At 42.8% G+C, this 14183-nt stretch overlaps 1 protein-coding gene across 1 annotated transcript in view; it reads left to right on the forward strand.

Moving 5' to 3' along the window:
• The first annotated feature begins 2714 nt into the window (after nt 1–2714).
• The window catches only part of LOC149913953 (sex comb on midleg-like protein 2), a 187714-nt gene continuing 176245 nt past the window's right edge, over nt 2715–14183 (forward strand). Inside the window, exons 1-3 of the mRNA XM_090127961.1 lie at nt 2715–2826; nt 3949–4131; nt 5170–5283. Coding sequence (XP_089984087.1) covers nt 4086–4131; nt 5170–5283 — 160 coding nt within the window. The 5' untranslated portion in view covers nt 2715–2826; nt 3949–4085. The remainder of the gene's footprint in view (nt 2827–3948; nt 4132–5169; nt 5284–14183) is intronic.

Consider the following 14183-nt stretch of genomic DNA (forward strand, 5'->3'; position numbering starts at 1 on the left):
CTACTTGACACTCCTCCAGTGGACATTTTCTCCCGTGTTTACCATATTTTCTCCCCGAGACCACTTGGCACACCAAAAATACCGCAGTTGCTCTCCTCTACAAGACAGTCTTTCCCACCGTTTCCCACTTTTCTCCCTCATTTATCTCATTTGCTCCCTGAAGTTCCAGCTTTCTCCTCATTCGATGACATTTTCTCCCAGAAATTCCCGTTTTTCACCCAGAGGATGGCATCTTCTTCCAAAAAGAACACATTAGCTCCCAGAAATACCAGCTTTCTCCAATCCAATGAGATTAGCTCCCAGAAATACTGCTTTTTGCCCAAACACATGATCTATTCCACCACAACTATCATGTTTTAATCCTCAAGAATACATTCTCTACCAGACCTATGCCATTTCCTCCCACAAATACCACCCTTCTCCCAAATACGTGGCATTTCCTCCCACAAGTACTACTCGGCCATCCAAAAGAGGACATTTCCTCCCCAAAGAAGGAGACGTGCTCCCTGAAAAAACAGCCTTCTCCCCAAACAGATGAAGTTTTCTACCAGAAAAACAGCTTTTCTTAGATATGCTTCACGCTTCATCCACAAAATACTATATGACAATGCCAAAGGTGACTTTTTCCAACAAAATTACGATCTTTTCTCCCACAAATATAACCATTCTCCCAAACAGATGACATTTTCTACCACAAGTACTACTTCACACTCCACAGGATGAGACTTACCATCATACTTTTCTAGACTTCATATCACAGTTTCCTCCCAAATTAGATTTCCTTCCAGACATACCAGCATTCCCCGAAACAGAGGACATTTTCCCCCGGAAATACCATCTTTTCTCCCAGAAATGCCAGCTTTGTCAAAGATATATGAACTTTTCTTCCAAATCCATGATATTTTCTCCCAGAAATATCAGTTTCCTTCTTCTCCAAAAAATACAACACTCCAATACCCAATATGTCATTTTCAGCCAAAACTATCACATTTTCTGACAGAAAAACCAGCTTTCTTCCAAAAATATGACATTATCTCGACAAAATACCACCATTCTCCCACAGAGATGGCATTTCATCCCACAAGTACTACTTCACACTCCACACGATGATACTTTCCATCAAGAACAGGGCAATTGGACCACAGAAATACCAGCTTTCTGCCTAAGAGATGACATTTTCTCCCAGAAATACCACTTTTCTCCCAGAAATACAGGAACTTTTCTGCCAGAAACACCATGCTCATCCTCTCCAGATGTTGTTTTCACCCCAAACACTAGGACCTTTCCTCTCACTACTCCCTGCTTTTTCAAAACTAGATGGTCTTCTCTCCCAGAAATACTAGCATTTCCTGAAAGAAAAGAATGCTGAAAAATCTCTTCAAGTTATTCTTCCAGCTAAGGGTGACGTGATACACTGCTGACACAGTACCGTGGGAAGATCTTACCATAAACTGGGAATTTTGGCAGACTTGTGAGCAAATGTTTCAGACAATCAGTTTGACTGCCTGCCATGAACCACGAATCATCTCTTTAGGAGGCTACAGCAGGGCTTCTCCTGAATAACAAATCTCTGAGGCTTTGACAAGGAGGCCTGGTGGGAGATTTGGAAAATCCAGTAGATGGTCCATGGGTCTGATGCCCTAGCTGACCACATCTCAGGGATTCTTATTACTGGACTTGTCCTTGCTGGGTTCCACTGAGCGCCCACCTTTCTGGGAGGTATGAGGTGCGCTCCTGAGCACCTCTGTCCATGGAGCTGCACCTGGAGGGGATGCCATAGAATCATTAAGGTTGGAAAAGACCTCTAAAATCATCTCGTCCAACCATCAGTCCATCACCACCCTGCCCACTAACCACATCCTTCATGCCCTCCAGCACTCCATGCTGTGGGCTGATGCAGAGGTGACGGCATTCACTTCAGAACCTCATCCCTCGCCTAACCCAAAGCACCTCACCACCCAATTCTGGGGATACGCTCTGTGTGGGGTGGCAGATGAAGAACCTGGTCTTTAAGGACCACGGTGCCCTAAACTCGGTGGCCATGCCTGTGTGGATGTTTTTGAGGTTCATATCCTCATGTGGGAAGTGCTGGGCTGGCCATTTGCAACCAATGGCACACCGCATCCAGCAGACTCCACAGGGTTTTCTCATTTAAACAACCATTGTAGCACTCCAGGAAATGGGGAGCTGGGATGGAGCATCCATTACGGTAGAGCTGCACCGTGCTGCGATGCATCTGACACGCAGTGCATCCGGAAGCAGCTTTATTTTTCACCCACGTTTTTAATTCCCGTGAGCAGAGCAGGAAGCACAGCCCCGCAGGCTCCAGCAGCACAATCTGCAAGCCGAGATTACAGCTTTGTGAGTGCGGGAGATATTTCCATCCTCCTGATGGCTGAGCCGAGAGGGAAAAAGGGGAGGGGAACAAAAAACGTCCATCTATGAGGCGAAAGCTCCCGAACGAGGAGCCCCGGGCACAATCCCGCGGCACCAACCCCGGCCCGCAGCGGGGCCTCACCCGGCCACCGCCCTCAGCGGCCCCACCCGCAGCCCCGCGCCCGTTGCTCGGCAGCTGCGAGCCAACCCAGCCTGCCGGGAAGGCGGAGGGGCAGCACCACGGATAGCTCCTATTGGTCGAAGGAGGTGAGGGCGGAGCTCGAGGACGGCCGTCTTCTTCGCTATTGGCGGAGAGAGCCGTCAGTGCGGGACGGGGCCTCGCGGCTAGCGGGGCCGCGTTGAACGCCGCGTTAGGGCGGGGGAACGGAGCGAGGGGGCGGCGGCGGTCGAGGGTAAGCGAGCCGCCGGCTGCGAGGAGAGCGGCGCGAGGTAGGGAGCGGCGCGGGGGCCGTCCTCACCTGTCACCGGGCGCTCCGCCCTCCCTCCTCGCGGCCCCCGGGCTCCGGCCGCGGGCGCGGTCCCTCGCGGTAGCGGCCGGGCTGGGGCTGTGCTTTCGTCTAAGGGGACCCTCGTCCGGCTGCCCTCAGGTAGGTGGGAGGGGGGCGGAGAGGGCAGACCCCGGGAAGGCCGCCTCTGGGCGCGAGGGCTCCCCGCCGCCGTCGCTGCGGCAGGCGGCACCCCGGAGTGGCGCTGCGCGAGGGGGGGAGCGGCTGGGGGCTGCGGCTGGGGGCTGCGGTTGGGGGCCGCCTCCGTGCGCGGGGCGGGGGGAGTTGCGAGGGCAGAGCCGCGCGACTCGTCGCTTCGGCTGTGGGAGGACGCGAAGCCGAGGAGGGTTGGGAAACCCGTTGGCGTGCGGAGAGCTTGTGGCGAGCAGTGTGGAGGTGCTGCGGTGCTGCGGGAGGGAAGTTGTGAGCGGTGCCCTGTCGGTCGCCGCGCCGCGCTGCCGAGGGATGCTGAGCGCCCCCGGCTCCCGCTGTCACCGGCTGCGCGCCGCCCCGCCTGACGGCGCTGCTTCGGCGAGCGCGATTCCCGCTCCCGACAGCGTTCTGCCCTCCGTGAGGGTGTGGAACTATCATTTTTCCCTCATCGCGTTTCAGCCTAAGGGCATCGTGGTGGTAGGAGTATGAGCTTTTTCCATTGTGTGGACTTAAACGCTACTTCGAGTTGTGTGGGTGTGCGAGACTGCTGTAATGGATCTTTTCTTGGTTATCTCCTGCAAATAGGTGGTATAGAGGTACTGTTTTATAAGCAAACAACTGAAATTGCCCGTAAGATTTTGATGTTGAGAGAATAGATTTGTTATACTCGTTTAAAGCCAGTGTTATTTTCTGAAAATAAGTTCTCATAGAGCAAATTTAAAGTGGCATGGATCCAACGGAAGGTACAACCAGTTCTTTGGATATAAACGTGTTAAACACCAGAAAGATTGTTTATTCCTCTCATGTCTTGCATGTTTTAAATCAAAGCTGAATGTCTTCTCCTCTACTTGTTAGTGTTTTGCTATACTTCGTGATGCTCAGGGGCTGTTTGACATCTTCTTCTTATTCGCAGCTTCCTTTGATGGGGAGAAGCATGCCATCAATCTTCCTTCTGTAAACAGTGCATCGTTTGTCCTACGTTTCTTGGAGAAACTCTGCCACAGTCTTCAATGCGATAATCTTTTCAGTAGCCAGCCTTTCAGCCCCTACATGGGGTGTGCACATAGTCCCACGGAGTACGATAGGAACAAACCAGGTAGTATCAAACAGCTGTTGTTTACAAGTACTGATATTTTTGATAAGTGTGGTTACTTTATGAAATTTAACATTTTAATCTGCTTTGCTATAACTTTAATTGATTGAAATGAATACTCTTCAGTTCTTAGAGGATTCGTTCCAGAGCACAAGTGCTGTGGCAGGTTGGGATAGCTCATACCACATGTGCAGAAATCGTTTTGTTCTGCTTACTCTTTCTTGTGGTCAAGTAGGAAACATATGTATTGTACCACTGGGTTACTAAAAGAACAGACTCAAAACTTCACATTTTGCCTGTTCAATTTATGTTTGAATCATAAAATAACCTTGGAGAAAGATGCTTACTACCTTATAAGAAGGGGCTTGCTCTGAGAGATGATTCAGTTCAGCCTATCCTACAACATTAAATACTCTTTTCTTCCTTCTTTGTTCACCTTGCTCAGTGGCGGCTCCAAAATTTTAAATTCTGCAGCATACAGTCTAGTAGAGAAGGTGGGTTTTGCAGCTGGCTGCTTGTGACATTTTATGTGAGTTTTGGTACTCTGGGGGTATACAGAGTGAGAGGGAAATAACATGCTCAGGGTCTCCCATCAAATGGCTTGCAGTGCTGGTATTACGAGTCCCGGTCCAAGGGTTATCAGGAGCCATAGCTGAGAAAAGTTTGACATCAATGCAGTTTCAGTCTTAGAGGTGCTGCTTTAGAAAATAAAGTATTGTGGTGGTTTTGGTATTTCGGTTTTTATTTGTTTTGTTTTGTTTTTTTCCAGTAGAGAAATTGTATTTGTTTCATTTCATCAAATAAAAGTCATTTGCTTTAATACTTTTCAGGAAAGTAGCCTAAATTTGGAAATTTGGATGATGATAGTATAAACTAAGCTGTTACTTCAGCTTTTGAAGTTTGTATTGAATGACCGATTCTATGTGAAATGGATTTGTTACCTGGTGAATGACTTGATGTATGTTTTTGCTTTTGTACTTTGACTTTCCCTGTGAGCATTTTTATACCATAATAAATTGGTGATATCTTTCCTTTTCACAGCAAAAGAAGAAATACATGAAAACGGAAGTGTTAAACGATACTCTCAGGACTCTCCACCATACACAGCTCCCCTTTCCCCTAAGCTTCCGAGGAGTGATGCTCATCCATCTGAAGGTGATTACATTGTGTCGTAATACATATGAGGATTACGTATGATTTTGGTATTTTTAGTCAAAAGGACTGAGTCTAGTGTATTTCTCTGGTATGTCTATAGCCCTTGACAGCTGAGAATGGAGATATTTATTGATCAGTGGCATGGATTTTGTGCTTATGGACGATCTACTGCAAGTTCAAGAAGTCTTTCTCCTAAACATGTCAGTCTTTTTTGTGAAATCACTCAGGCAGATAGGTGACATTTGAAGCTTCCTGTATGGCTATTTAGTAGAAAAACAATTCCCTTGAAATGGATTAGGAGATAAATTGGAAGCAACTCTAATAACTCTTGGTTTGGGCTAATGACTGTAAGAGCAAGGATGTGTTTTGATGGTACAGTTTAACTGAATGTATGGCTAGCTGCCCCTAGAAGTTGCTCTGCTCCTGCTCTCCTTGCCTCCTTGTCCGTGTAGTGCATCCCAAGCCTCCCTGCTGATGAGGTGATGAGCTGACCCAGTGAAGCACAGAAAACATTTTGGCAAAGCTGGGAGATATCTGCAGTTAGCTTCTCTGCACTGACTCATCGTGGGCTCAGATGAGCACAGGAATGGGTTGGATAAAATGCAGCCGTGGCAGGGACCAGAGCAGCAGAGCCTCTCTGTGCAGCTGACTCCAGGACAAGGGAAGCTTTTGCCTGTGCCATGGCTGAGGTGCAGTAGCTCGTGCCGATTTGTAGTCTGCCTCAGATGTGAAGTGAAGCGTGTCAGCTTAAACCTCACAGAGAGACTTAGGAAAGAGTGGTTTTACTCTGCTTTTGCTACTTGTCAAACCATGGTAACTTGTTGATGTGACTCATCCCATCTGATACTTTCTATTGCTGTGGTATATTTGCATAATATTTCCAAAGGCTTTTGAGATTAGTCATTTGTTTCTCTTTTTTCTCTTTTTTTTTTTTTTTTTGAGTTACTGGGGTTTGGTCATTTAGCCTCAGTGTGGGCAGAATAATCTTTTTCTATGGAGAGTCATAAGGCCACACTTAAATCAGAAGAGGATATCAAATTAAAATGTTAAAGCTTATTAAAAATGGTTCTTCTTACAATTTAATATAAACACAATGTATTCACTTCAATGATGTAACCACAACAAATATAAAAATTGTCAATGCAGAGCTTTCTCTGTCTTAAATAGACCCTGGTTTAGGTCTAGAACATCTCTGCAATTAAATCAGATATTTCTAGTAAGCAACTGCGTGAATAGCTGTAAAACACATAATTCTACCTAAATTAAGTTGTTTAAATTGGAGATAAACAGATGTCTTAGACCTGCTTCTCTTATAAGAAATCTCCCTGTAAGTAAGTCGGCACGCGTGTTGTACCCTGATGAGCATTTTGATCCTGGAACCCTTTTATAGATGAAGTTGATGTATTTCTTCAAATTCATTTTAATATCAAAAATGGCAGAATGTTACAGCTAAAGGGATCCATAGCACTTTCACCTAACTAGCGGCAGTGGATGCAAAGCCAACAATTTCTGCACAGGATTATTAGAAAAATGAGTAAGGAGTCATGCCTGTTTCCATTTGCCAGCAGTGTGACAAGCTTGTTTGCTGATGGCACACCCATCATCCTTTGTTTACTTTTATGGGTCTTAATCTGAGTTAATTGGTCACAAAAGCCAGGAAATATTTAAATTCTCGTTATTCTTTAGAAACAGAGAGAGTTATGTATGTATATACTACAGTATATAGTATGTACGCATGCATGCATACATGTTTTTATATATACGCTATACTTATGCTTTCATACATATTTTGTACGTATATACATACATACATGTATGCATGGCTTTGCAGGTTTTTGCAGGGAAATTACATCATTTTCAAAAGAAGCAAGGATGTCAAAATAAAAATATCTCATGAAGATAGACTACAATGAACCCCTACAACAACTCAGTATGATGTCCCAGAAAGCTGACACAGAAGAAAAAATGTTTGAAACCTGGCAGTTACTCAAAGAAACTGCTTCAAGATTGTGAATGAACTATCTGTCCGCACAGAAAAGATAAGGAGTGTAGTACAAGACTAGCCTAGCTGTCACAAACCAGTCCAGGAGCGCAGGCAGGAGGGAAGCAAGCAGAATGGAGAAGTTAGGTTGAGTAACTCTGCAAAACTACAACACTACAGACCAATTGTGAAGGTAACCAGCAATAGTGTGAGACGTGATGGCTTCAAGCTGCACAGGGAAAGTTCAGGTTGGATATTAGGAAATGTTTCTTCTCAGAAGGAGTGGTGAGGAAGTGGCACAGGCTGCCCAGGGAGGTGGTAGAGTCACCATCCCCGGAGGTGTTCAAGAAATGTATGGATGTGGCATTGAGGAACATGGTTAGTGGGCATGGTGTGATGGGGGATAGTGGGATTTCCACACATTGGGGGAAAAGGTATGAAAAAAGGAATGTGTCATTCGGTACTGCTGGGTTGAGGTGGGTGGTAACATAGAGGCAGATAGGAACACATAGGAAACGGGGAAATATGAGGTATTCTGTAGGGAAAAAAGAAAAAAAAGAAAAAAGAGATGTGCGATTATGTGCAGAAGAGAACAGTCTGTGGTTATATGAGTCACAGTCAGACTGTACACAAGGTGACAATATCAAAGTGCCACAGTGAGAATGTCATACCACTTAAAAGGATGCGAGAAGACAATCAGAGACTCCACATGAAGTAGCTGTCTGTACGCAGCTGTGGAGAAGCTCGGTAGCAGTGGTCTGATGGTCTGCAGAAAGTATGTAGGGCTGAAGAGAGAGAATCCTCTTGTTTGTGTTGGAATCCTGAGTCCGTGCACTGTTCAGGAGCTTTTATGTTCATCCAGACGTTAGATTACAACAGAGCAATGTTGTGAGGATGCTGAGCGTGTCTTTTGTCAGCGTGCAGATGTGTAGCAGTTGCTCACCATCTCTTCCTGTGAGAAGCAAGGTGTTTGCTTTGGACTGTTGCGAGCACCTCAGAGTTTGAGCTGTCCTTCACATGGTGTGTACAAGTAGAAGGAAAGTCAGTTATCTTGTAGGAGTTGTTCTGCTTCCTAACACGTTTATTTGTCATACATTTAATGGTGGTGTTCTAATTGGGACACAAAAAACCCACTATGATCTTGATGATGTACTTCTCCTGAAGGCTAAGAGCCTGACAGTAATTAAGTCATAGTTGCATAAATTTTACCTTTCTGGCTTTATAGTTTAGTTGTATTCTTGTGTATGAGAAAGTAAAACAAAGTCTCCATTATAACATATGCAGGTAGTGTATGTTTGCGTTTAAGCAATAATTAACTAATGAGGTGATAGAATGTGGAAGCAGCAAGAGGGAAGCATTTGCTTATGAGAATGGGGGTGAGAAGAGAGAGTTCTTAATGCTGTAATACATCTATGAAATGCCCTACAAATACTGTAATTAAGAACAGCAAGCAAATTTGCTTTTTCATCAGTGGAAAATAAATCTATAGTGAGATCTGCCTTTATTCGGTTATGCAGACAGCTTTATTTTTGGTCTCGAATTTTCCAATATGGGTTATTCTGTTCCTTGAAACTGTAGAAGCTTACAGTTGTCTGTGACTTCTGCAAATGTTACGGTCAGTTAAGCAGGAGGAAAATGTTTTGATTGGAAGAATCCTGCTGAAATTTCAAACTCAACACTTCTGTGTTTGTTGTAACAATAAAATGTAAGAACTTCATTCTTAGGTGCCAGGTGGGTGCTCTGTGCTGTGTGTGCATTCTTTGTCAGTAGGGCAAAAAATACATGTGTAAACATGCTCTAGTCTGTTTTCATGTGAGGTTGAATGGCTGCCTTTAATAATTAGAACTGTACTGAATTTTTGTAATAGTCAGGATTGAGTTAGAAGATCGCTTTCTGACAGAATCTGCTTACAAAGATACTCTGTGTGTTTTATAAAGGCAAGCTGACGTTCTTAAAAGAAGAAATCTTTGACAGCGTGCAAGTTCTTTAAGATATGGTGATGCATTGTGGTTTAACCCAGCAGATCACTGAGCGTCACGTGGCTGTTCATTCACTGCCCCCATCTCAGTGAGATGGAGAGGAGAAATGAGGGAAAAAATGAGATAGAGAAAAAGAAAAGCATAATAATTATGGCATGTATATCTACGTATACACACACATACTTGTAATCTAGATTTATAACAACGGATGCACAAGCAATTGCTCATCTCCTCTTGAGGTCTTGAAACGGTAAAGGTTCGGTGCAGAAAGGCTATACCAAATTAACTTGAAAAACTGATGCTTTCCAGCTTCAGGTGAGACAATTATTCATTGATCTTTTGTACATTTCAAGTGTGCAAAAACTCACCTCTGGAAGACTGATATTTGTAGATAAAATTGATAATGGCTTACTGGGCTCTGTTAGTGGCTCTTAGATGTAGTAAATTTGATGTTGTTAATGATCTTCTGCATATGGAAGTTCTACTTCTGCTGAATTTACCTGTCATTAACAGCTTGCTGCATTGTGAAATCATTAAATAGCAGCCTTTAACATATTTAACTCTGGTTTTTGAAAAGCTGAACTTCCTAATTGGGACTCATACATGTATGAACCCTTGGTGTCTGGTGCTGACTTGAGAATAAAACTTCAGTTATTACTTACAGGGCCTGCCTTACAGCATAAGATCACATGGCAGTGCCTTCTGCTTTCAGTATTTTACCAGTGCTGTGGTACAACTGGGTCTGGTTAATACCTGTTCAGATACAAGACAGAGTAAGGAAAATGTGTTTATTATTTCAGATCAGCCCTTTTTTACAAGGCATCGATTGGTTACTTGGTGGTGAATGTTGGGTTCTATTGCAGATGTGATGCCATCCATGCAGTAATGGATGGAAATACATTAAAGGAGCAGCATAACAATTTATTTCACAGGGCAAAGGTCAAGAGAGTGCTGATTCCATATTACAAATCTAACAAAACTGAAGTGGCGGAAGCATTCTTTGAAGGCTTAAGCAGATGAGGGATGTTCAGTTTTCTGTTACAAAACCTAAATCAGAGAGCATTGAAATCTGTTGAATTTTGGAGTAGTTGAGAGTAAGAATGTGAATTCTGTTTGTAACAGAAAAAAACTTGTTCTCATTCCATCCCTCTACTACTCGCATCTGCTCCACATGTCGAAGTAGGAAAAGAGTCATTTATTGCTCCGTTAATTGCAAAACTGTATTTGTCAGACACCAATTCTGAATCAGCTCTCACACCTGTTACCGTGCTTTCAATAACAAGACTGCAGTTGGGGTTGGTTTGTAGGGAGGCTAGATGAATTGAAAGGGAGTGGATTGGGATAGTATAGCTGCTGGACAGAAACACCTATTTAAAAAGATGATCATCCTATGAAGTATGCCAGTTTTCCCACCTTGTGTATGTGACCTGAGGAGCTATGTTAAGATAAGCTTAAGATAATGGCAGGACAAGGGGAAATGGCTTTAAGCTGAGGGAGGGAGGATTTAGGTTGAGTATCAGGGGAAGTTCTTTACAGAGTGAATGGTGAGGTGCTGGAACAGGCTGCCCAGAGAGGCTGTGGACACCCCTCTTCCTGGAGGTGTTCAAGGCCAGTTGGATGAGGTCCTGGGCAGCCTGGTCTAATATTTAATAGGGAGGTTGGTGGCCCTGCATATGGTGGAGGGGTTGGAGCTTCATGATCTTTGAGGGTCCCTTCCAACCCAAGCCATTCTATGATTTTCTGATTCTAAGCTCAAATGCTAGTGTCTTGGGAATCAAAGCAGAGTTTCTCTTTGCCATCCCTATTTACAGTTGCTTAACTAGGATCTGTCGTATCAGAAAGAAACCTGGGATATAATTGGAGTAAATGCAATTAAATTCTTCTGTAAAATAGTCAATTTAAAACCCTTTATGTCTTGAGCGATCATGGAAAGAGTGACATAAAATGATTATTTAACGGATGTATTTGGGATCTCTGCTTGATTACTATAAAAAGATTCCTTCATAAGACATTGTATGGAGTTGGCTGATATTTGCTGAAATACTCCTGTTGAAACTTTCTGGTGTGGAATATTGCTTCCAGTATTTCATCATACCTTTAAAAACTTAGGAAGTTTCAATCTACAAGTTTTGGACTCCTTCATAGTGCTTTTCTGTAGCCATTTGAAGTATTACTTCTGCCTTTCAGTCTTGCACCGAGACTTCATTTGGTGGTCTCATTCTCTACTGATCTAATTTTCTCATTTGTTTCCTTTAATATTATAGTGCTTATCATTGATTGTGTCTGTTAGTATCTCTGAAATTCTATAGAAAGATGGCTATTGCTTTCCTTTCAGCAAGTTGCTGCAGCTACTTCAAGCCGACAAATAAAAGTTTGCTTTCTCCAAAAACCTCAGTAGCCACTGCTTTGCTTTTTTGATACAGATCAAACTAGAAAGTTTATCATTATTGTCTTGAGGATTGTGTACTTGAAAGAGAAGGGCTTGTGGACTTAAAAGCTTCTTTTTGCCACAAGTGTTGTGTTTAATAGAAGATGTTATGGTGGATTGCATGTCTTGCTTTACTGAATTCACTAAGTAGGGAACCGGTTCTCTGGGTGTCTTTGTTCCACTTTGGGATAATGTTGCCTGAAGATCATAACTGTGAAATACACCTCAAGTTCTTCACTAAACTCCAGTTTTATACAGACTTCAGGAGAGAGAACGTAATTGCTAATAGAACAAGTTAAACGTGCTTAAAAAGCTCTCTGTGTGTTTTTTGTTGCTGTTGTTTGTTTGTTTGTGGAAAATACTCTTCCTTTATTTAATTCTGGAATTTTCCCAAGAAATTATTGGAAGTTGTCATATAAGAAGAGTAATAAAGAGCATATTCTAGGAACTTGTTTCGCAGATTGTACCAGTTACCCCCAAGAATATGCTGCTCCACTAGCATATGTTTTATCACTTTCATAGAGTAATTTTCAAGATGGTAATGTGGAGTTTACACTTCTGTGAACCTGTTAGCTATATTTTCCAGCTCTTAACTCTCTTGCCAAAGCAGCATTTGTTTCATGCAGATTTTTGCATCAGGCTTCCAACTTCTTCCTCAGGCTAGATGTTGGCCTAGTGCAAGTGGAGCTGAGAACATACAATGATGAGAGAATGGAGTGGTGTTCCCACTGATGTTTAACGACTCGTAGTTGCAGCATTGTGATCAGACTGTATTGTGTTAGTGTGCATGTGAGTCTAGGATTTACAGCCTTCTGCAGCTCTGCATGTAGTCTCTTCAGTTTTTTGTGATGGCTATTGTCTCCGAACATATGGAGATCTACAGATGATAATTGTCCTCTTGCATATGAAGTTAGAGACTCCCTCTACTGTGTAGAACAAATTAAACATTTGCTAGTTAACATGAGAGGTTTTTTTATGTTAAAAAATTCTTTTTATATTTATAAAAAATAGAAACATAATGCACTCCTAAACAAATTCTCAGAAGATAACCATTAAGAAAGATAATGAAAATGCTTGACTGAGATTGCATATGTGTTAATGCTAATGTCAGACAATGAAAAAAAAATCAAACCTTATGTCCACATCCTGCTCATAATATTTAACATATACAGCTGAGATGATTTATGGAAGACTGTCTCAAACTTGTCTATTAGACATTTTACTGGAAATTTTTTAATGTAGTAAAGGACCAGCGATTACTTGAGAATGACTATTCTTCAGTAAGTCTTGTCTCACAGGAGACTTGTTAACAGGCTTGGAGCTTGTTATTATCTTCAAGAGAACATAGCAAGGAATTAAATAACAAAGCTACAAAGCCCATCGTTTTGAACAGATTGATGCTTTTGTTTTCTGTAGCAGAAACGTTACGTATAGAAGAAAACAGCACTTCCAAAGAGCATCGCTTTTCTGAGGACTCTATGGATTCTGCACTTAATTCAGTAAATCTGTCAAGCCCAGCCCGTTGAAATTCCACTGAATATCGTACTTTGGGGAGTGCAGCATATTACAGGAATTCCTTTCAGCCAGTGACTGCTACCTCAAATTCAGCCCCGATCCTGCGCCGGCTGTCATTGAGCTCTGCTGGGAACAGCAGTTACTATGAAGTCAGTAGGAATCGAATACAGAGGAGGATTGAAGGTATGCCTGAACTTTCCAAAGTATGTAACAGCTTTTATGAACATGCAAAGTCCGTGAGTTATGAACAAAGAAGTTCTTTGCCACAGAAAATACGTTACATATGGAGTGAGATGTTGTGCTGTTGCCAAGCACATCAGGCTTGCTAATGTAACTTCAAATGCAGAACTTAAGCGTGCTAGAACTAATACCATGGTACAAGCCAGAGGAGTCTTGTCTGCTGCTCTTTCCTCTCACTGCTGTCGTGGACCCTGCAACAGGCTGGATTGGACAGTGCTGGTTAAACACAGCTTGTTTCCTGAGCATTTTATCAATTATTTCTGTATTGCTGATATACAGATATAGGGTTTTTTCCTGTTCCTCTGCACAGTTGAATTTCCATTTGCCACTTTCCCAGATACTGGCATCTTGGGACCTGGGAACCAAACACAAGTCAAACTAATCCCTCTAGGTATGTCATAATGCTGGTTTTTATGTTGCTGTAATTATCTGCAGTTGTATAGAGTATTTAAGACAAATGGAACTGTTTGGTACATGAAAGAAAATAAAACATCCTTTATTTTAATATATGACAAAGAATGAATAATAAAAGCCTATTGTTAAGAATGTCATATGTAAAATGAAATGTGTTAGTCCTGTACAGACTAGTGATACTTCTTCTTTTCACAATATTCTTACGCTGAAAGCTGCAAGTTCCACAACTGGACCGGATCTGAATTCACTTAAAAGGGAACCTTCAAGAATATTGAATAAGGGGGTGGTGATGGTTTACCAAAGCAAATGGTGATGTGGCAAGTTCTGTGATTGACTTATGGTT

Source organism: Phasianus colchicus, chromosome 32 (assembly GCF_987193195.1).
Source record: "Phasianus colchicus chromosome 32, bPhaCol1.hap1.1, whole genome shotgun sequence".
Taxonomy (NCBI): domain Eukaryota; kingdom Metazoa; phylum Chordata; class Aves; order Galliformes; family Phasianidae; genus Phasianus; species Phasianus colchicus.